The following is a 23255-nucleotide window of genomic DNA, read 5'->3' as shown; positions in this document are numbered from 1 at the left end:
CCAAGTCTAGTTTCAGTATTCTGTGTATTGTTCATACCAGTCAAGTTTCATGCTAATCAGAGTACGCCGATCGTTTTTCAAAATATTCATGTGCTAATACACACGAAAAGCTTCGATAATCATTAACACATTTCTGGACCCTAAAATGGTAAAATAAGAGATGTCAGTTATGAATAAGCAATAGGTATTGCTTGCCAAAAAGTTTGTGATGGATTGAGCTGACACAAAGTCTGTCAGATTATTCCTGAAAATTCATGGACTAATACACATGAAAACTTGAGATAATCCTAAATTGCTATTTCGTAGCACAAAAACTCTAAAAATGAGAGGTCCGTCATTTGAAAACAATGTGTCTGATTTAATAGGTCATCATCCATGGACACACAAAATTTGACCTCAAATGAAGTTGGGTACATGTATTATGAAAATTCATGGGCTTTATATACATGAAAAATCTTGGTAATCCCGAATTCCTATTTTGTAACACATAAACTCCAAAAGGTGATGTAAGCGTTTCAAAATCAATGAATTACTTAATAGGTCGTCACAAATGGATCAACAATACTTGAGCTCAAATGGACTTGATCACACATATTTCAGAAAATTATTTGACTAGTACACACGAAAATTGAAGTAATCTAGAATTTCTATTTCGTGACACATAAACTCCAAAATAAGCGATGTTTGCCTTTTGAAAATAATGAGTGTCATTTAATAAGTTTTCGCCAATAGATCCATAAAATTTAAGTTCAAGCAAAGTCAGTGACACATATTCTGAAAAATTCATGGGCTAATCAATGCACACAAAAACCCTAGATAATCATGAATTTCTATTCTTGAAACATAAATTCTTAAAAAACAGTGTATGCCTTTCGAAAACAATAATTATCATTTAATATATTATTACTAGTGGACCCACACAATTTGAGCTTAAACGAAGTTGGTCATACATATTTTGAAAATTCATGGACTTATACACACAAAACTGTGATAAATGTGAATTCATGCATCGTGACTCGTAAACTTAAAAAAAGTGGTATACACCTTTCGAAAATAATGTGTGTATCATTTAATAGGTCTTCGCCAATGAACACACAAAATTTGACCTCAAACCAAGTCGGTCACATATATTATGAAAATTCATGGGGTTAATATACACGGAAAACCTTGATAATCCTGAATTTCTATTTTGTAACATATAAACTCCAAAAAAAGTGATTTAGCCCTTTCAAAATCAATGAATTACGATCATCTCCAATCCTACTCTATTTTACTCTCCATTCTCTATATTTGGAGAGTAAAATAGAGAATGTCCTCTCCAACCACTCTCCATTTCACTCTTTATTCTCCATATATAGAGAGTTGAATAGTAGTTCTCCATATATAGAGAGTTGAATTTGGAGAACTACTATTCACACTTTATGTTTCACATTTTCATTATTTTATTATTATTTATAATTAACATATTATTTTTCATATAAGGCTATGAATTAAATATCTAATATTTGTAATTCTTTTTAAATGTAATATAATATTTTAAAAAAAAAATATATTATTTAATATATACTACTTTCATTCTGAATTAATAATATTTCTATTTTACCCTCTACTCTACAATTATAGAGAGTTCAATAGTATTTCTTCAAATTTGGAGAACTTATATTCATACTCTCTATTTCACTTTTTGAATATTATATTATTATTTCTACTATTTTGTAATTAACATATTATTTTTCATATAAGGCTATTAATTAAATCTCTAATGTTCGCGATTCCTTTTAAATGTAGTATAACATTTTAAAAAATATTTTATTTTATATATACTACTTTCATCTCGAATTAACAATATTTTAAATATTTTTTTTAATTTTCGCCACTTTGTGATACTATTTGATGTTATTATTAATTTTCACCGTGAAGAATGCACAAAATTTAAATGATAAGATAAAAAATTTAATTTAAAAATATAATACATAACACAATAATTTAAATACAAGATAACAATGCAATAGAATGCATAACATAATAATTTTAATAATCACAATAATAATTTAGTAATCCGATAGGTCGTTTCTAGATTTAACGATATTCAAAAAAGGAATTAGTGTATGATTTAGGAAAGTTGTGGTTGTGATTGCGATTTTGCTTGTTGATTTCTTTTTGCAATTATTGATAGTTGTTCTTTAGAAGAATAAAATAAATTTAATATAAAATAAAAAAATTCAAAAAATCAAAAATTTTATATTACATGAAATTATATACAATGAATGTTTGACAAAAAGATAGAAAAGATTTATATTATGAAATAAGAAAACAAAAATGAAATAGAAATAATAATATAATATTGAGGAGAGAGAAAAAAATTCTTTTTTAGAGAGTAAAATAGAGAATTGAGTTGGAGTTGGTTGTCTGAAAAAATAGAGAATTCTATATTTGAAGAGTAAAATAGAGTGTAGGGTTGGAGATGCCCTTAATAGGTTGTCACAAATAGATCAACAAAATTTGAGCTCAAATTGACTCGACCACACATATTTCAGAAAATTAATTGACTAATATACATGAAAATTAAGATAATCTAGAATTTCTATTTCATGAGACATAAACTCCAAAATAAACGACGTTTGCCTTTTGAAAATAATGAGTGTCATTTAATAAGTTCTCGCCAAGGGATCCATAAAATTTAAGTTCAAGCAAAGTCAGTGACACATATTCTAAAAAATTCATGGACTAATGAATGTACACAAAACCCTAGATAATCCTGAATTTCTAATCTTGAAACATAAATTCTTAAAAAAACAGCATATGCCTTTTGAAAACAATAATTATCATTTAATATATCGTTACCAATAGACCCAAAAAACTTGAGCTTAAATGAAGTTGATCACACATATTTTAAAAATTCATAGAGTTATACACACGAAAACTGTGATAATTGTGAATTCATGCATCGTAACTCATAAACTTCAAAAAAGTGGTATATACCTAATGTGTGTATCATTTAATAGGTCATTAACAATGGACCAAAAAAAATTGAGCTTTAGCGGAGCAGATCACACATAATTTCTGAAAAATTCATGTACTAATACACATGAAAAATTAAGTTAATCTTGAATTCCTACTTTGCAACTCATAAATTAAAAAAAGGCGACAACCTTTTGAAGATAATGTGTATCATTTAATAGTTTGTCACCAATGGACCCAATTTGAGCTCACCTGAAGTCATTCACACATATTCCAAAAATGCTCACCTGAAGTCATTCACACATATTCTGAAAATTCATGAACTTAATTAGATGAAAATTTGAGATAATCCTAAATTTCTATTTCGTGAAGCATAAACTCCATAAACAGCGACACACGTCTTTCAAAAATAATGTGTATCATTTTAATAGGTTGTATCAATGAATTCATAAAATTTGAGCTTAAACAAAGTCAGTCGTACGTATTACTAATAATTCATGAATTTATACACGAAAAATTCAAATTATCGTGAATTTCTATTTCGTGACTCAAACTCCTAAAAGATTGACTTACACCTTTCAAAAATAATGAGTATTATTTAATGGGTTGTCACCATTGGACCCACAAAATTTGAGTACATATAGGATCGGTCATACATATTCCAAAAAGTGCATGAACTAATACACACAAAAAATTAAAATAATCGTAAATTCCTATTTCCTGACATATAAACTCCACATTTCATAATTAATATGTATCATTTAATAGGTTTTTATCAATGGACCCACAAATTTGAGCTCAAATGGAGTCACACATAATTCGAAAAGTTCATAGACTAACACACATGAATGTTGAGATAATCTGAAACTCCTATCTTGTAACACATTAACTTCAAAAAAGTGACTTTCGCCTTTCGAAAATAATGAGAATCATTTAATAGGTCATTCTCAAAGAGCCCACAAAATTTAAGCTCAAACGAATTACACATGAAAGTTTAGATAATCGTGGGCTCCTATTTTGTGATAGATAAATACCAAAAAAGAAACATCCATCTTTCGAAAACAATGAGCACCATTTAAAAGGTAGAAACCAAAGGACCAATAAAATTTAGCTCAAACGGCGTCATCACATATTCTAGAAAATTTATGGACTAATAACACAAAAAAATGAGATAATTCTGAATTCCTATTTCATGATACATAAACTCCAAAATAGGTTGTCGATACGTACGTCTTTTAAAAAGAATGAGTATCATTTAATAGGTCGTCACTAAAGGCCCAAAAAATTTTAGCTCAAATGATGGCGGTCACACATATTTCAAAAAATTCATAGACATTAATACACAAAAAAATTGAGATTATCATAATGTTTTACTTTGGGAACTTAAACTCCGCAAAAAATAAAAATATACACCTTTTTAAAACAATAAGTATCATTTAATATGTCATCGTCAATGGGCCTATAAAATTTGACCTCAAATGAAATTGGTTATACATATTTCAAAAAATCATGGACTAATACACATGAAAAATTGAGATAATCTTGAACTCATGTTTCATGACACATAAAATCCAAAAAAAGTAGTGTTTGCCTATCAAAAATAATAAATATCATTCAATAGGTTGTCACCAATGGACCAACTAAATTTGAGCTCAACAGAGTCGGCTACGTAATTCAAAAATTCATGAACTAATACACACGAAAAACTGAGATAATTTTAAATCTATTCTATTACATCTTAACTTACAAAAAAGGAAAAGTGACACCCTCCTTTAGAAAATAATGAGTATCATTTAATAGATCGTCGTCAATGATCCCACAAAATTTGAGCTCAAACGAAATTGATCACACATATTATAGACAAATAGGGGTGACATGACCGGGTTAGTTCGGGTTTTTCAAATATCAAACCAAACCATTTGTGTAAAAATTTTAAATTTATAAACCAAACCAAACTAATAAAATTTGGATTTTTTCGGGTTTTTCAACCTCGGGTTGGTTCGGGTTTTTCAAATACCAAACCAAACCATTGTGTCAAATTTTTAAATTTATAAATCAAACCAAACTAATAAACCTCGAATTGTTTTAGATTTTTGGATTTTTTCAGTAAAGTTTGCATACAAACATATAATTAACTTGTGCTCCAAATATTTCTTTAGTCCAACCAAAATACAATTATCTAAGGTGTATCTTAAGAAAATAACACAAAATATGAGATAAGTACTGATGACACTAAAATATTCAATAAAAAATAATAATGAAATCATCATATAAAATAAATATTGCAAAGTCATAATGAAAATGATCATAATTTAAAAGTACTAAATCAAGCTAAAATAAGTTTAATAAGTATTAGTTACATTACTAAATATTTAAGGAAAATTAAAATTAGATCATGTATTTTAATTGTCTAGACCAATGTAAAACTAAAGAACAAATATTCAATATTATTGTCATTCTTAGTGTTGAATTGATTTTCTTTTTACAGTAGTATTAATTTGATTTTGATTTAAGTTTTATTATAATTATCAACATCTATAAATTATAATCTTTATTGGACCATTTCGAATTCTAAGTTTCAAACTTGAAATAATATATTAAAAGATAAAAACAATGAAATAGTATAAGAAATATTTTAAAATTATAACAAAGTAAATATTTTTATGTATAAAATAAAATTTTAAAATTACATATATAATGTCGGGTTGGTTTGGTCTCGGGTTGTTTTTTTTAGTTAAAACCAAACCAACTCAAATATAGTCGGGGTTTTTTTTTCAATACCAAACCAAGTCAAACCAAACCACTAGTCGGGTTTTCTTTTCAGTTTGACTCGATTTGCGGTTTGATTCGATTTTTGATTCAATTTTATACACCCCTAAGACAAATCATGAACTAATACAATGAAAATTCTAGATTATCCTAATTTTTTGTTGTGTGATACATAATACAATAAAGTGACGTACAGATACATTGACTATTATTTTATAAGTTGTCACCTACAGACCCAAAAAATTTAATCACAAACTGAATCGGTCACACATATTCCAAAAATTTCATGTACTAATATACATAAAAAATTGAGATAATCCTTAATACTTATTCAACACATAAACTCCAAAAAGAAAGCGTTGCTTGCATTTTGAAAATAATGAGTATCATTTAATTGGTAGCCATCAATGGCCCACAAAACTTAAGTTCAAAAGAAGTTGATCACACATTTTGAAAAAATCATGGACTAATACATAAGAAAGTCGTAGGTGATCTTGAATTTCAGTTTCGTGATACATAAACTATAAAAAGTGGTATACACCTCCCAAAAATAACAAGTATTATTTAATAGGTCATCATCACCAATGGACTCATAAAATTAAAGCTCAAACAGAATCGATCACATATATTTTGAAGAAATCATAGACTACACACAAAAAACCTAGATAATCACGAATTCTTGTTTTTTGAAATATAAATTCTATAAAAGTGATGTATGCTTTTCAAAAATAATGAATAATCATTTAATATGTCATCACCAATAGATCCATAAAATTTGAGTTCAAACAGAGTCGATCACATATATTTCAAAACAAATTATGAACTAATACACACGGAAAATCAAAATAATACAAAAATTATAATTTCCTGACCCACCCAAAAAAAAAGGAAAAATTACAGAAATCCCCCCTTTTAGTTTACTTGTTACCATTATCCCTTATAAGTTTTACAAATTTCCAAAATCCCTCATTTTTGCACATTAGATTAGTGTATCTCGCGCATCAGATTAATGTATCAACGTTTATATTATTGTATCTCGCGCATCATATTAGTGTATCATGTATAAAATGTAATGTATCTTACTTAACGATTAATGTATCTCGCGCATCAGATTAATGTATCAGCGCTTATATTATTGTATCCATTTGAGAGATTTCTGTAATTATAAACTTTTAAGGGATAAATTGTAATTTTGTCTTAAAAATATGTGATTTCTGTAATTTGCCCAAACAAAAAAAGCATTGATCACACATATTTCGAAACATACATGAACAAACACACGCCAAACAAAATTCATCAAATTGTTTATAACAATAAATTTGTGTTTCATCGCGAAAATGACTTGTCTAATTAGTATGATGGAAATAAACATAGTTAGATTATATGAACCAAACTATGCATCACTAAATTTATTTGTTACGTTAAAATACTTATTACTCCCTCCGTCCCATTTTATGAGGCAACATTTGACTGGGCACGGAGTTTAAGAAATAAATGAAGACTTTGAAATGTTTACCAAATTGCCCTTTAAAAAGTACACTAACTTTTCTCTCTCCTCATAAATATATTGGAGTATTATTTTAAAATTAAGTGGGACCAACAAGGGTAAAAGAGGAATTGCACCTTTAAATACTTACCATATAAGGAAAGTGACATTCTTTTTGGGACTGACCAAAAAGGAAATGTTGCCACATAAAATGGGACGGAGGGAGTATCAGTTTCAACACTTATGTTCAAAACATAGAATAGTGTAATCAAGTTCAACACTAAAAAAAAAAATTTTAAAACACTTGATACTCATCAATTACTTTTAATCGACTAATCCAAGGTGTTGTAAATCTAATCAATCTCAAAGTAAAGAAATCAAATTCAACTAATTAAAACTTTTAAGAACAATAATCCCAATGGGAACTTAACCTTGAATTGGGACAATGACATTGATTGACCTAACCCCTGTACAAACAATATAATGTTATGCTCTTCAGCCAGAGGTGAAAAACATTAATCTTACTACTACATAGTTCTACAGACAGAAATTTCACCAATTATCAAAGAATCTTCAAATCCCAGTTTTTCTCCATGTATAACGTCCTCCGAATCCCCCAAGGTGTGCTTGCATCAGGACCACAACAAATAGGCAAAACCCAAATGGTTTCCTGGGGACTATAGCCTAGAACTTCAGTACATTCTCAAGAAAAGAACGGCTACCTGGATTGGTTTTCATCATCTTCAACAATGTTGAATAGGAACTTTGGAAGGGATGCAATACGAGGAAGATGAAGGAGCAAGTCGCCAAAGGAGTCTATCCTTGGAATACTTGGTGTCAGTTTACCACCAACAAAATCCTTGGTGTTCTCTTCGTTATTTCTCTCGTTCTCACATGCAGAAGAGCTACAAGCATCGGTAGATTGAACAGGTTTTTGCAGATGATTTTCTCCATTTAAATGGGGATCGTGAGACACAATAGGATCCTGCAAGAGGCAGCACAGAGAGTTTACTTTCTTCATGAGAGATTTCTCGTCTGAAGTTGGTGTACATTGAGTGTCGCTCAGCCACATCTGTGCAATGTCCTCCAGCATGCCCTTGCATTCTAAGGCCTCATCAGACTGCAAACTTCCAGAATTAATCTGTTGTGAAATGCAGATTTCAATGTGGCTAACAAGATCAGTCATAGACATTGATGGCTGGAGTCCTGGCACCTTCAATTGCTCCAAGTTTTGCATCCTGTTAGAATCATACCCTATGCTGTTTGCATTGCCCCCAACAGCATGTGTATCCATCACTGAAGATCAAAAGAAAAGAATCGGTGACAACTTTGGCTTTCATCATACAGAAGTAATCTACTACTGGATGTTAAGTGTAAATACAAACTCGGTATCAAAAAACTTAGTATTTGAACATCATCAACTTCAACAGATGTGGAAAGGGCATAACATGAAATGCTAGCTATCTTATTTCATTTATTATCTAAATTCTAAACCTATGTTTAGCAAAAGATATGAAACTTTGGATCAATCCAGACCGAGAAGCTACAAATTGTAGGGAAGTGCCAACATCAACAAATTGGAAAAGGTGCATGGATTGTCCCCTATCTTATTTTATTTGATAGTCTAATTACTGAAGTCTGAACTATATGATCAATCCTGACCCAGACACTGCAAATTGTAGGAATGACAAAGAAGTTTTAAACATAACCATACAATTCATGAACTTAAAGATGAAAGTGGAATCTCACCAAAGATATCAAAACCCAATATTCAATCAGAAGGATAAATTAATATCCATGTTTAAAGACAACAGATTATCTTGCTCATCTCTCACCTCAGGAGCAGAAATTAGACAAATATAAACAGAGGAAAAGAAGATGGCACAAATAGTCCACGAAGAAAAGTACATAGCGAAGAGTTGAGAAAAAAGGGGCTGAAGATGGAAATGGAATGATGGCACTAAACATGGTAGGGGTGGAGGAAAAGAGTTATGAAACCCCAAGCGCACAACTAATTATCGAATGTATGCATGTAAAATAGCCAGTATAAAGAACATATCTACCAGATTAAGAGGCAATTGTAGATGTGTATTGCACAAAGCTTAAATTATAGTAACGACACTTCAAGCATGATTCTGACAAATGCAGCACACAACCACTAATATAAAATCCCTTTTTGTTAGCCTTAGCATTCTTTTCCCACACTTTTTCTCGATTGCTGTACATTTTCCACAGAATGATGCCTATCAAGGTTGTAGAGCTTAGAATAGACAATCTACGCGCGGAATATTAAGAGCAGACAGGAAGAACTACTTACCTGAGCTTGGAGAAGGGGCATCTCTAGACAAATGTTCAGGGGCTGTACCAAGGAGATCAGGTTGTTCAAAAGACACTGAAGATGACTGCGCCGCAGCAGGTGATGCTGCATCTTGGATGCTTGATAGTGGGGAACCCTTACCAGAACCGACTGGATCTAAGCCATGGTCGTTCAATTCATCAAGATTTCCAAACACAGTAGCTTTTGTATCAAAATATGGAGATTCCAAGGCCAATTCAGGCTGTTTGCTCAGAGAATTGAGCCGCACATCACATTGGATCAATTTTTCATAATGCTTATTCAAGACACCGAGTGGACACTGTAGAAAGTGTTGCCTATACAGATCAAAAGAGTTATTATTCACCAACAGCATTAGAAGCTAAACTACTGAACTATGGAATACATAAGGTGATTCAGTTATTCAATATGTCAGTGCATTTTTAAGGTGGGAATCACACCCCATTGCTGATCTGGTTCCTTGATATATTGGTAAACATTCAAGTGCTTAGGAGCCAAAATTCATAAGTTGATGACCCCTAACTTATTCAAGTGCTTAGGAGCCAAAATTCATAAGTTGATGGCCCCTAACTTATTGCTTTTCAGCTTATAAGCACTTTCAATTAGACCAAGTATTTTACTGTCTAATACCTAATACTAGGGGTGTGCAAAAACCGAACCGACCGATAAACCGAACCGAAAAAAGTGTTATTGGTTTATTGTTATTGGGTTATTGGGTTAACGGTTATTTAATGGTTTTACAAAAAAAAATTATTGGGTTATCGATTCGTTATTGGTTTTTAATATTGGGTTATTGGGTTAACCGATAACCCATTAAGAATATAATAATTTACTATTTTAATTTTTAGTTATACATATATATAATATATTAAACAAAAAATATTAATATAATTAGTAGTATATTAGACTAAAAATATAAAAACCCTACGCAATAATTAGCACTACTTAACAATTAACTCTCCTCTCTACTTTTAGCTATTTAACCTTTAGGTTTTACTTTTTAGTATTACTTATTTACTTTAGTTAGTTTATAATTGACTAATATTAGCTTTTGCACGATTGTAAATATTTGCAATTTGATTAACGTCAAGAATTCAGATTGTGTTTTTTTTTTTAGAAAAATAACGTAAGAACTTCATTTAGTTACCATAAGCATGGCCTCATTTGCTACTGTTTTGACTTTTATCCATGATTTGGTTTTATTTGATTCTCTTTATTGCATAAAGGGGACCTTGTTTTAGATATTACGGTGATCGAAAATTGACCAAGTCTTTGTTGTGATGACCAAAATACAACAAGTTGGTCCTTGTTGTCCCGTTTGGAATGATTATTTCGATGTATGCGTATCGCGTCAAATTATTGGATAAGTCTTATATTTGTTTTTGAAAGCATTTTATTATTGGTTAAACCGAACCGTTAAAGACCTAAAACCGATAAACCGAAAACCGATAACAAATATCTTATTGGTTTGGTTATCGGTTTAGCATATTTAAAAACCGAAAACCGATAAACCGAACCGATAATACTTATAACCGAACCGAACCGACCGATACACACCCCTACCTAATACTCAAAATTTTCTTCTAAGAATTTTAACTCACAACTCCCTCTTCGTTCAATTGATACTTTTTTAGTTTAAATTTTTTGTAAATAATGTTAAGGACATACTCCGTCCATCCGTCCATCCCAATTTAAGTGATGCTGTTTGTCTGGGTATAAAGTTACAGCAATAGAAGACTATTGAAATTTGTGGTCTAAAATAAGTCATAGATATTAGTCTCACTCTAAATCATCTCATAGAGGGTAAGATGGGTGTTCTAAAGTCAACTTGTTACTAAATAGAGAAAAATTCATTTTAAACTAACTAAAAAGGAAAGGGAGACATAAATTTGGGACTCAGGGAGTATTTGCCATTTTAACCCAAAAAATATTATATCACACTTCTTTTACCAAATATATCAACGACTAATTATCAGTTTTAACACTTCAACTCAAACACGTAACTGCTTATTTACAAAATCAGTTTCAACACCAAAAAGTGATTTTCAACACTTAAGGTTATTGGATACTTTAAATCAGCTAATCCAAATGAGCTCTTAGTCTAGTTATCACTCCATAATGCCTAATGTTATTTAAATTTTGTTCTTCCTTCTCCCATAATAGAAGGAGACTTGTTTAATCTTGGAGAAACTTTCACATTTTTTTTTAATGAAGTAGTATGTTTCTTTTTTTTTTTTTGATGAAGTGAAGTATGTTTCTTTAAAAAGCATCAAGGAGATGCAAAGTTATCAAGGAGCATAGTTACAACTAACAGAACAATAAAAAGGAGTATTTCGCATTGTTGAATAGTTTCTCTGATTGTTGGAAAAACAAGAGGAAAACAGAGCAGTGTGTTCTTTATTTATGAAGAAATACAAGTATAGCTTGAGTTAGGAAGAATTTTTTGAATATAAGAACTTGTTGGATTTGCATAGTCCAAATGCAATCAGTTTGGTGTCTTTTTGGACTATGAGCCACACTTACACCGATAAAAATACGACACACAAAATAATTGATGAAGTATATCAAATTGTAAGTCAGCGATTTCACCAATCACATTTTGTGTTAGTAAGATAGGATATTTCAAAAAATTAGTCATTGGACAAATGTCAAAAGAATGTTAGCTTGTGAATTTATCTCAAAAAAAAATGTTAGCTTGCGGATTAGTCATTGGAAACTTGTCTTGATTTTGACAAATATCCTCAACTTTTGTCGAAAATGTCGCAAATGTAATGTTTTGGGGATCAGTCATTAGTCATAGGATACTTGTCACATCCTCGATGACCACAATCTCTACACCTACAAATACCCTATCATGTACTCGCCATTTCAGTGCCAGAAGTTAAGTCTAATTATCACTCCGTCACACCAACTCTCTTCCATAACTTGTTGAGTTTGTTATTTAAAGTTTATCGTTCCTGCTCCTCTAGTAGAAAAAGGCTTGTTTAATCCTGGAAAATTCACACGGTTGAAATAGTTTCTCAAGACAATGCATTGCACAATATTTTTTTCAAATCCATGGAGACAAAAACACTAAGTGATTTCTTCACATTTGTCTAAACCCTTGTAGAAGGGAGGTAGAACTATTAATCAAGGTGTGCGCGGATGCGCACAAGCTGGCCCGCAGACCACAATTATAAAAAAGTGCAGTGCACAACTCAAGCCATACTTATATTTACTCATATATAAATAACATTAATTGTCCTATTTTCCCCTTGTATTACTCCATCATACCTACTATTTTTCATAACTTGCTCATTTTATTATACCTGCACCTTCTGATAGAGGGAGTTGTTTCATCCTTGGGAAACTTTTTTTTTTCCTTGGATAAATAATCTTGAAGGTGGTTAGTACACACGTACCCAGCATGTGAATAAAACAACATTTATTTAGGGACTAAATAAGTATCCTACAGTCGAGATAATACAAAATATCATTGGTCGTTTCTTAACAGAAGTAAAGATTATTTACCTGTTCAAGCTAGCCTGTCCACCAGTGAAATCTGAAGTTGCTTGCCATAGAGTATGTTTTCTAGGTTGTGGATTTGTCTCCTTGAAGAAAAGGGGCTGACGAGCCAACTGAATCACAGAAAACCATAAACTACAAACTGAAGATAACACTACAATTTCTTACAAAACAAAAGAAGAACTATAGTGCCAGTAAAACTAGAGTACCAGTATAATTGTTCTTTCAAACATTTACGATGTTTCAATTCACAGGATGAAGTATTTTTGCTTTGGGAGGTCCTTTTATAGGACTTCATCAATAACTTTTTACGTAGGAAAAAGAAGTATTCAATATGGTGAGATTTGACCTTATACCTATCTGTTTGGTGCTGCTAATAAAAAAAAACTTATACTAAGGCACTTAAGAAATTAGTTTAGAGAGAGCCCCCAAAAGCATGGCCTAGTGGTCAATGAAGTGGGGAAGTCATGAGGTCCTTTCAAATCCCCGAGGAGACAAAAAACACTAGGTGATTGCTTCCCATATGCCCAAAGGTTTGGGGCAGAGTTGTCCAATAATTGTGCTGGTAGGAGTTAGTAGATTCCTGTAGATTTAGTCGAGGTGCACCCGAGCTGTCCCTGGACACCACTGTCATTAAAAAAAATAGGTTGGAAACTTATGCCTTACCACAAGAGTCAAACTGCCTGGACCATCCTCTGGACAGCTCGCCTTCAGCCCCATGATATCTGACCATTGAATCTCAATTTTACTCTTGAGCCCACCTTCAAGAATTTCCCAAACAAGCTTATGCTTAGCAAAGTAACACTTTGCCACCAAATCACCTTCATATCTAGATGCATACTAAAACGAAATAGAAAAATTAGCCAAAAGAAAATTATTCACAGATAATCTACTAACAAGGCACAAAGTTCAAGGCAATTACTTCCCAAGACCCTATCCTTAGAAGTGATCCCGAAAAATTTGACGCCTTCAGCTTGTCAGTTGCTACTGAAGTGGAAGCAACCTTTGTTCCCGTATTGCTTACAGAAGTAGGGTTTTCAGGTGCAATGGAGGAACCACTGTTTTGTGACAGCCTCATCGTGATTAAATCTAACAAAGATGGACTCTTTCTCAATCTCAGACCTAAAGGACTTGGCTCATCAAGTGGATTGTATTCTGGGGGAGGAACTGGGAATTCATCATTTCCAGCATCCCACTGTTAAAAAAGCAGGAGATGAAGTTAAGTAGCTGAAAATTGGAGTCCCTCAGTGACAAGTCAAACACAAACAAAAAACAAGAACAAAATAATAACCAGGAGACCATCTTAGCAAAGTCTGAAAACAAGCTTAAAAGATCATGGAACCTTGGATAACAACTTCATAAAAAAGATGAACACTCTTCTTTCAGCTGGTTATGCCCCCCCAAGGTCTGTAGCCTCATAGAGATAAATTATGTTACATTTACTATAAAGTAGCTAAGGTCTTATTCTCAATTCAAATACTAGACATCCTGAAAGAGTGGAGTATGGTCATTAATATGAGCTTCTTTTTTTTTTTATGACAAGGGAAACCAGCAGCCGCTACCCTTTGGGTGCGCACAAGGTAAAACCCCCGCTCCTATGCAATAGCTCGCAAACCACAAAGGAGAGGTAACCCGCACTAGGCAAGCCCGGTGCGACGAGCTTGACCCAAAAGGCAAACCCCTTGCTTTCGCTGGCAAGGGGTTTCGAACTTGAGACCTCCAACATGGAAGTCCCAAGCACAAACCACTGGGCAACCGCGAAGGGTGGTCATCATATGAGCTTTCACCATCCAACAAGCAAGAACTTATGTATCTCAACAAGACATTAATAGCAGAACAGGTCCAGTAATCCAAATATGTCGGTGCCGATTTGACCACTTGCTTATTTCATTAACAGTTGCTTAACATATTGGATAGTGGTGGAGACTCTTTCCCAAACCAAAAAGTCATTGATCAGGCATATTTAACAGTAAAGCATGAAATCATATTCTTCCCCATCTGAAACATAAAAACTCCAAAAAATAACGAGGGAATAATAGCTAATTCTTAACCAAAAACCTATGAGCTACCCTCTAAAATCCATGCCTTCCAAAATTCAATCTCGAAGTCGCGTCTTTGCTGGAACTCAAATAAAGTACTCACTCCATTCACTTTTACTTGTCCACTATACTAAAAATATAATTTCACTTTTACTTGTCACTTCTAGTTAGCATATCAAGAGTGAAACATAGCATTAATTATTTATTTTCCAAATCATTTCCCAATACCTAAGACTACATATCAACTAATACGGGTATTATAGTAAAATATCCATATCAATCATTGTTTCTCCTAGTGCAAAGTCCAATCTAGACTAGTAAAATTGAATGGAGGGAGTACTTTCAAATTGCTCTTTTCCAAAAGATCTCCTTTTGACTTGGTGAAATATCAAAACATGATGGTCAATAGAAGAGTCCCCTCTTTTTCCTTTTCTTTTTGTCTGTGAGGTTCAGACAATGCATATAGCTAAGAAACGTGCAGCCACCACAAACAGTCACACAACTATCCTGTTCACTATTTCGTACAAGAATCCATCACTAAAAGAATGTAAAAAGTTCATACTAATATGAACCAGCACTATCATATACCCAAAACCAAACGGACTCATTCTACATTCAACAGTTGAGCTTCAAATCAAATTACTACTAATGGACCCAAGGGCCTGGCCAAGTCATTGGGTTGAAATTTGACAACGACCAAGTCTCCCAGCAAAGATTAAAAAAAAACTAGGCTATTTCTTCCATCTGTCCTAACCTTACTGCAAGCTAACCCGAACACCACAGTTATCAATATAGAGAAAATCAAATTACTGCTAATTCGCCATGCAGTTTAAACAGATCAACCCAAAAACACCCAACAAATTTTATCAACTCTCATAACTTCACAAAAACAATCAGAACCATTTCCTCATCTAAAATCACTTTCCACATTTCCAAGTCAAAATAACAACAATACACAATAAAACCAAACACCAATAAACAACAACATGCCCATTGTAATCCCACAAGTGTAATCCAGAGAGAATAGAGTCTACGCAGACCTTAACCAGGCTCAAAAACATCATTAAGCTAAACTACAAATACTTCCGATCCAGTAAAAAAAAAAAAAACCTGATTAAAGCTTGAAGAAGCAGAAGAAGATTTTGATCGTTTAGTGAGGGGACCGTGTTCATCTTCAAGAGGATCCTCAACCTCAAATTTCACCGTAAACGACGCCATTCCCGACGACATCATCAACTCAACCATTAAAATCCCAAAAAATCCAAAATAAATCCCAAGAAAACCCAAAAAAAAAAAAAGGATTTTGCTAGAAAATGAAATTGAGATTCAGAGAATTCGAATCGAGGCTAGGATTTTTTGGATTTGAATTTGTATTGTAAAATTGAAGAATCCAAAAACCCTAGGATTCAGAGAATTTGGGGATTTTTCTTTTTCTTAATGCGGCTATAAAAAATGGACTGTATAAAAATGGCGAAAATATATATAAGCAAAGAAAGCGAAGTCCAATAATTGACTCACACCTGAGTAAATGACTATTATGCCCTTTGGAGGATTCGATATGCACTCGGAATCGTAAAATCGGGTCATACTTTTCGAATTTTACCGGTTAGCTAACTGTTTTTTTTGGGTTTTTCACAAGTAGAGTTGGAAGATACTAGAGTGTCAATGTACACAATTTATTTGCTTACCTTTGAGAAGATAGAAAAATATTTTCTCAATAGATTTTTAGCCAAATAAATTATGAAAAAGAGTCGACAATATTAAGAAAATAAGTAATGAAGCTAAATAATAAATCAATAATAATAATAGAAATCTAAAAAAAAGAATAATAAAATAAAAAGATGTGACCTTAGTGGTTGACCACATTATATTTAATCGAAGAATTATATTGTTTAGTTAAGTTAAAATTTAAGTTTTTTGTATTTATGTTATATATGTTGATTTTTTTTCTTATTTCTTTACGTGTTTTTAATACTTTTAGTAAGAAATTTAGTTTATCACGGATGAATTCATAATTTTAAATATACAATACATTAAACATTAAGAATCTTTAAATCTTCGATACCTAAGATGACATAAATAAGGATATCAAATGGGATAGAATATTTAATTAGATTAACCCAAAAATTTATATCGAGATTATTATCTTTATTCTAGTATTAAACGATAAAAATTAAAGTCATTCAAATAATGAATATTCTTGTAACTTCACCTTATATTAAATGAGCACGGGCCCAACAGTGATCTGTTTATACAGATCGTTGATTGAACAGTTGAGCGCCCTGCAGAAGCGATAACAATGTCAGAGGTATCATTAAATTATATGTAAAGTTATTGCAGGATCCATCATCTTCCTTGCTCTCCATTGAATCTCTGAAATAGACGGAGAGAAAGAATAGAGTAGACGATCAGATCTAAAATCACTCTCACATCTCGAAAGATGTTTGATAATCTACAAAGAGGAAAAACGACTATGCAAACAAAAAAAGACATTGTTGGAAAAGAAATTCAATTAACAAAGTAATCACTCTTAAAGGTTAACTAAAAATTCTTCACGAATCCAACCATTCTGGCCTTAATTTCACATAAGCAACATCAAAACTATTTTCAACTTTTATCACGTCTGAAATGAACTCGAAGCACGAATAATTAAGCACTGAAAATTAAATCTATGACAAAAGTAAGTTAAAAGTGTTTCAATATATAATACAACAAAAATAAAGAGAACTTGTCTCCTAAATTAGGCTTACTAAATTCAAAGTTAAAGCACAACACTCCTCCTAAAAACAGGTCATTACTATACAACTACATACAATTTTCATCAAGCAAACAACTGAATGACGGCATTAGCATTCATCAATCAAGGATCAGACAGTACTTATCCAGAAATCATCTTAACTTGTTAGAATTTAGCAATTGTATCAAAGCATAGAAATGATAGCAATTGATACACAGGAAAATTAGAAAGATATAGCAAATTGATTATATAACAGCAACGATAGTTAGGATTTGTTTAATGCGGAACACATGCCTACACAGTCAAGACTACATAAGGAGAATGAGACATAAACGTAAAATTGTACAGGGACACATATAGCAATGTAATTCTAATTTTTTAACAGACATCAAATTGAAGAGTCAAAACCTCTAGTAGTAATTGATTTTAAAAGAATATCTCTTCTGGCTTCACAAGAAAAGCTCCTCAGCACCTCCAAGCCACAGCTCAGAAGAGCTCCTGCTGCTTCCAACATAGCACAAACGACGTCTGTCTCTTCTGGACGTGAAACTAACAACAAATTCAATCTGGATTTCAATCATATTACTAAATGCAACAAGTGAAAATCCTGCATAAGCAAAAAGGTTTTTCCATGGGGAAAAAATTGCAATCCTCAATTCTAGAGATACTATAATATAATGTAGGCACACTTATCGATAAATATTACTATTAGCTGCCAATTGCCATATAGTACTAACCTTTGAGAATTTCGCTCACAAACTCTTTTTGTATTCTCATTGAATTCTTCTTGATACAATCTTACACCTAAGAAATTGAGATAAAATAGCAATGAGTACACGTATTTACAAAAATAATTAAAGAAAGAGCGCCAAATGTTCACAAGATTTCTGAAAACTGAAAGGAAAATAGAACTAATTACGTTATAAGTGTCATTGAATCATAGCAACATATACAAAAGGCATAATACAGATATTGGACCCTAAACTTGGCTTCAAATTTCAACTTTGACCTCCAACTTTCATAGTCCACAAACAGACACTTTAACTATCCAACCTTTTAATAAATAAACACGCATGTCCTACCTGGCAAAACGCGTGATGTGCACATATTTTGCGCGAGTTAGGAGCAATTTTTGAGGCCCACAACAGTAAAAAAATGCTGAAATGACAAATCTACCCTTAATCAATCCCTTTTATATAATATCTTTATATTTCCAAATCAAAATCTCATTTCTCTTTCCTCCTCTTTCAAATCAAAAAATTTTTCCTCTCTTTTAAAACGATTTGTGCTCATATTTAGTGCAAATGGCTTTTAATTTTTTTTGTTATTGTGGAAAAAGAGCTATAACCCTTGTATATTAATTAAAAGTAATTTTAATTTTTTTTTTAGTTCCAAAATGGACGTGTAAAGTATTTAATTAGTTGGCAACCACTGAGTGGCTCACTAATACACGTGGAAGCGTTTGCATTTCACGCTCTTTGCCTCCAAAAATCGCGTGTTTATTTATTAAAAGGTTGGATAGTTAAAGTACATGTTTGTGCACTATGAAAGTTGGAGGTCAAAGTTAAAATTTGAAGCCAAGTTGAGGGTGGTCCAATATATGTATTATGCCTATACAAAATAAAGATATTTTATATGATCCCACTTCACATTTACAAACTTAAAGAGTTGAGAAATTAAATATATTTGCAATACATCTGGTGATGAACATCTGAGAATGAAATAGTTGAACTTTCTCTAGTGAAGGATTAACCTGCAAATATCTAACACTTAGGACTCAAAGCAGATGATAACATATGTTACTGCCAATATTTTCTTCAACTGCTATCATCTTTCAGATAACTCTTTATTCACAAAGAGAATATGAGACTCCGACTTTCATAATTAGCAATTCAGCCTTTGAAGGGATTGCAATTATTAGATGAATGACTTTTAAATAATATTCACCTACCTGTCGAAAATGCTTGAGAACATATGTTTTTGATGACTTACATCAATGTCAGACCTTCTATAGAGAATCTCTGCACTTAATAGTCGTGTTCACTTCTTAAAACCTTAAATCCTTCTTCTATACATTTTGGCTTCTTCCAAATATTTCTTCTAGGTCTTCAAGTGCACTCCGAGTCAGCAATAATAACATGCATGTAAAATCCTGTAAAGGCTAAGTATATACACATCAAACCTCAAAAGATGATTCACTGATGGAACAAATAAAAAAGTAACAAATTCATGTAATAAGATATTCATCATCAAAAGTGACCCAAAGTTTCATCAGAAAGAGAAAAATAAAGAAAGCATAATCAAACAAAACAAAGAGAAAGAATATCTCAGTGGAGGTAACTAATTAGGAAAAATATAAGTTGAAAAGTAAGGAAAATGAAAGCCAATTTTATTACACACAAATAAAATCAAAATATTTACCTTGCTTAAACTCAAGCCTAAAGAAGAATATGTATAAACAAATTTTTCAAAAGCAACTGCTAATTGACTGAAAATTGAAATTGATGCTTCACTTTTGATCTTTCCTCATTTAACTTCTAATTTTAGCAAACACTTTATTTTTCTAAAGAAAAAACAATTGAGGATTATACATTTACGTCTTTAGGTCTTCAAAGAAAAAGTTGATCTATGCACTTTTTTTGTTTTGATCAAACAGCAGTGCCTATCATAACAACTATGGTAAAAGAGCTCTTAATCTTTGCCATTATGATAGAATAACTGCAACATTCTAGATTTCATTTTCTTAACAACTATTATATGCCACTTGATGCAATGGTAAACATAATATTGCCTTTGTAAGAGGTCCTTTATAATATTGACGTTATTATATGAAATTCTTAAGCAGATTATGAATGCAATACATCTTGCAAGCAGAGGCGAATCCAAGATTTCAAGAAAACGGGTGCACCATTGCTTTAGAATTTCGTTTTTTTTTTTTGAAAAAACTAGTGTTATTAGTTACTAAAAAAATTGAAGTGAATTGTGGTTGGCTGAGATTGAACTCAGGACCTTGGTGTTAAAATCTGGCTGTCGAACCAGTGAACCATCCAGCAACTTTAAGAACGGGTTCACAAGTGTTTATTTAATATGTTCTTTAATAATTATACAAGTAATATATCGAGTTTAGTCAGATGACCACGGGTTCGGGTGACCCAATTTTTACACATAAATTCGCCACTGCTTGCAAGAAATAAAACATATCCTAAAATTCAGTAACTTAGGAACCAAGTAATAATGTTTTCAATCTCTTATTTGTTTTTGTGAAACTATGAAATGTCCTAAGTCTAGCGTTATTTCACCCTTGTTAAAAAAAATTATTTTGCAAGTGACTATTAAAGACATATATGCCTGTATAAATGCTTAAAAGTCTACATATATGTCAATCAATCTAAAGACACAAATAAACATCTTCAATCATGGTAAGTTCACCAATCTTTCTCTTCTTCGATTACTGATCTATGAAAACCTCAAGATAGTATTTTCATACAATTATTGCAGCCTGGTAAATGTACACGTGTCCTATTTCATCAGAGTTAAAAAAAGTAAGGATTTACTTTAAAATATTTCAAGTTAAAAAGCTTAAATGTGCCGTATTTCTGGTTCATAACTAGACAAATACAAACTAAGAAACATTTCTAACCAATAACCAAGTTCAATATTTAGTACAACCAACTACCTTTAATTGTCACGAAATCATGCTCTAACCCAGTCCTCAGCTTTACATGTTATTAGTCGCATTAGTTTCTAAGGTAGATTTAGTATTGTTTCAGACTTCAGAGTCAAGATCAACATCACAAAATATTCAGATGAAGAGGAAAATGTAAGGTTTATTAAACCAAATCATAAAAGTAAGATAATATGATAATATGAATCAAGAGATAAATTACCACACCAAAGTTTCTTTATTAGACTTTGTAAGAATTAGAGAGTCAAGTGCATCTTCAGGTATAACACTTTCTTTTATCAAAACAATTGAAAATAAGACGACACATTGCTTTACCTGTAAATCCAACAACATGAGACGGTTAGAAACTTTCAAAATCAGTATTTTACTCTTTAATAATTGATCATGAACCTGTAAAATACATTTGTACCTGCATGAAGTTATTGTTAAGAAGAAAACAAGTGCACAACCGTTAAAGACAGTCAACAGGAGCTACACTAAACAATATATCAAAAGAGTCCTAATTAATAAACAATAGAGCAAGTCACATTTTACTTCACATCATACTTTCCTTGCAATTATTCAAAACAATATTTCCATTTGGCTCAACTATCACAATGAGTTTCTTCAATAAAATTTCTAAATATGACCATGACTTCACACCCTGCACCCATTCAAAAGAGCACCCAGTGTCAATTGAAATAATCTTTCAAAAAAAAGTAGAGATACCTATAAATTTCATATTTTTCAAATGAAGAAATGCGGAAAGTGACAAAGAGAACCAATATCTTTCTATCATAAATACACATGCCCCATAAATATTCTATACCAATACTATCACATAGAAGTAAATAATGTACCTCTCAAATTCATAAATGAAAGATAAATATGCTGTAAAATAACATAAGTCAAAAGGCAAAAAAACAAATAAATACTCCCTCAATCCCTATTTGTCATTTCTTGATTTGTCAAAATGGATAAGTAAATAGGGACATCTAAAAAAAGAAATATGGACAAGTAAATAGGGACATATATTCCCTCCGTTTCACAAAGAATGACCTAGTTTGACTTGACACAGAGTTTAAGAAAATAAAAAAGACTTTTGAATCTTGTAGTCCTAAATAAAGTTATGTCAAATGTACAAAATTGCCCTTTAATCTTGTGGGCTAAAATATGTCACGTGGAAAGCTAAAATTAAAATGTTACAAAAAAAAAAGAGGTCATTCTTTTTTATACAGACTAAAAAAGAAATGAGGTCATTCTTTTTGAAATGGAGAGAGTAGTTATTTTTGACACAACAACAAAACTTGGTGTGCATCAAATATCTCAAACAATAACTTGGTTAACAATTTATTTTAAGTTGTGTGAAGAATATAATTGAACACAAATAATTTGTAGCAATCTAACGTTCAAATTCAAGGAAAAAAAGAAAACAAAGCACAAATCAAACAAAGAAATAGTACAAATAGAGTGAATAGTTATATTGCACCAAAAAGTACTTTCAATGCAACAAATAGTACAAATTTTAACAGCTATGTTCGTACACCCACTGTCATTTCTAAATTAAAAAAAATATATATATATGCACGTGACAGGTGGGCATAGAAAATTGGGGTCCACATTCTTGGTTGGTGGCCCACACGTGTCACTACTTTACACGTTTTCAATTATTATTTTTTGTTAATTAGACAAAAAAGAATCAAATTTGTTATGTTAAATATATTTTCTATAACGACATCTCATTATAATAGATAAAGAAT

The 23255-nt window shown here is 31.7% G+C and overlaps 1 protein-coding gene across 1 annotated transcript; it reads right to left on the bottom strand.

Moving 5' to 3' along the window:
• Window positions 1-7585: 7585 nt before the first annotated feature.
• LOC125875898 (uncharacterized) lies at window positions 7586-16542 on the bottom strand. The gene is made up of 6 exons (XM_049556961.1): window positions 16205-16542; window positions 13978-14250; window positions 13722-13895; window positions 13062-13168; window positions 9534-9868; window positions 7586-8512 (listed from the first exon to the last, which is right to left on the bottom strand). The coding sequence occupies exons 1-6, from the start codon at window positions 16337-16339 to the stop codon at window positions 7935-7937; spliced, it is 1602 nt and encodes a 533-aa protein (XP_049412918.1). The 5' UTR covers window positions 16340-16542; the 3' UTR covers window positions 7586-7934.
• Between the last annotated feature and the right edge of the window lie 6713 nt (window positions 16543-23255).

The sequence above is a fragment of the Solanum stenotomum genome, chromosome 9, assembly GCF_019186545.1.
Source record: "Solanum stenotomum isolate F172 chromosome 9, ASM1918654v1, whole genome shotgun sequence".
NCBI classification, from domain to species: domain Eukaryota; kingdom Viridiplantae; phylum Streptophyta; class Magnoliopsida; order Solanales; family Solanaceae; genus Solanum; species Solanum stenotomum.
The sequence above is the reverse complement of the archived record's forward strand: the minus strand, read 5'-3'. Positions and strand labels throughout refer to the sequence as shown.

Excerpts from the sequence above, each read along its gene's own strand:
- LOC125875898 (XM_049556961.1), bottom strand. The coding sequence starts at position 16,339 with ATGGTTGAGTTGATGATGTCGTCGGGAATGGCGTCGTTTACGGTGAAA. Across the intron at positions 13,169-13,721 it reads CAGGCAGTTTGACTCTTGTG|TTGGCTCGTCAGCCCCTTTT; the intron begins GTAAGGCATAAG and ends TCTGTGATTCAG. Across the intron at positions 9,869-13,061 it reads GGACAGGCTAGCTTGAACAG|GCAACACTTTCTACAGTGTC; the intron begins GTAAATAATCTT and ends TGATCTGTATAG.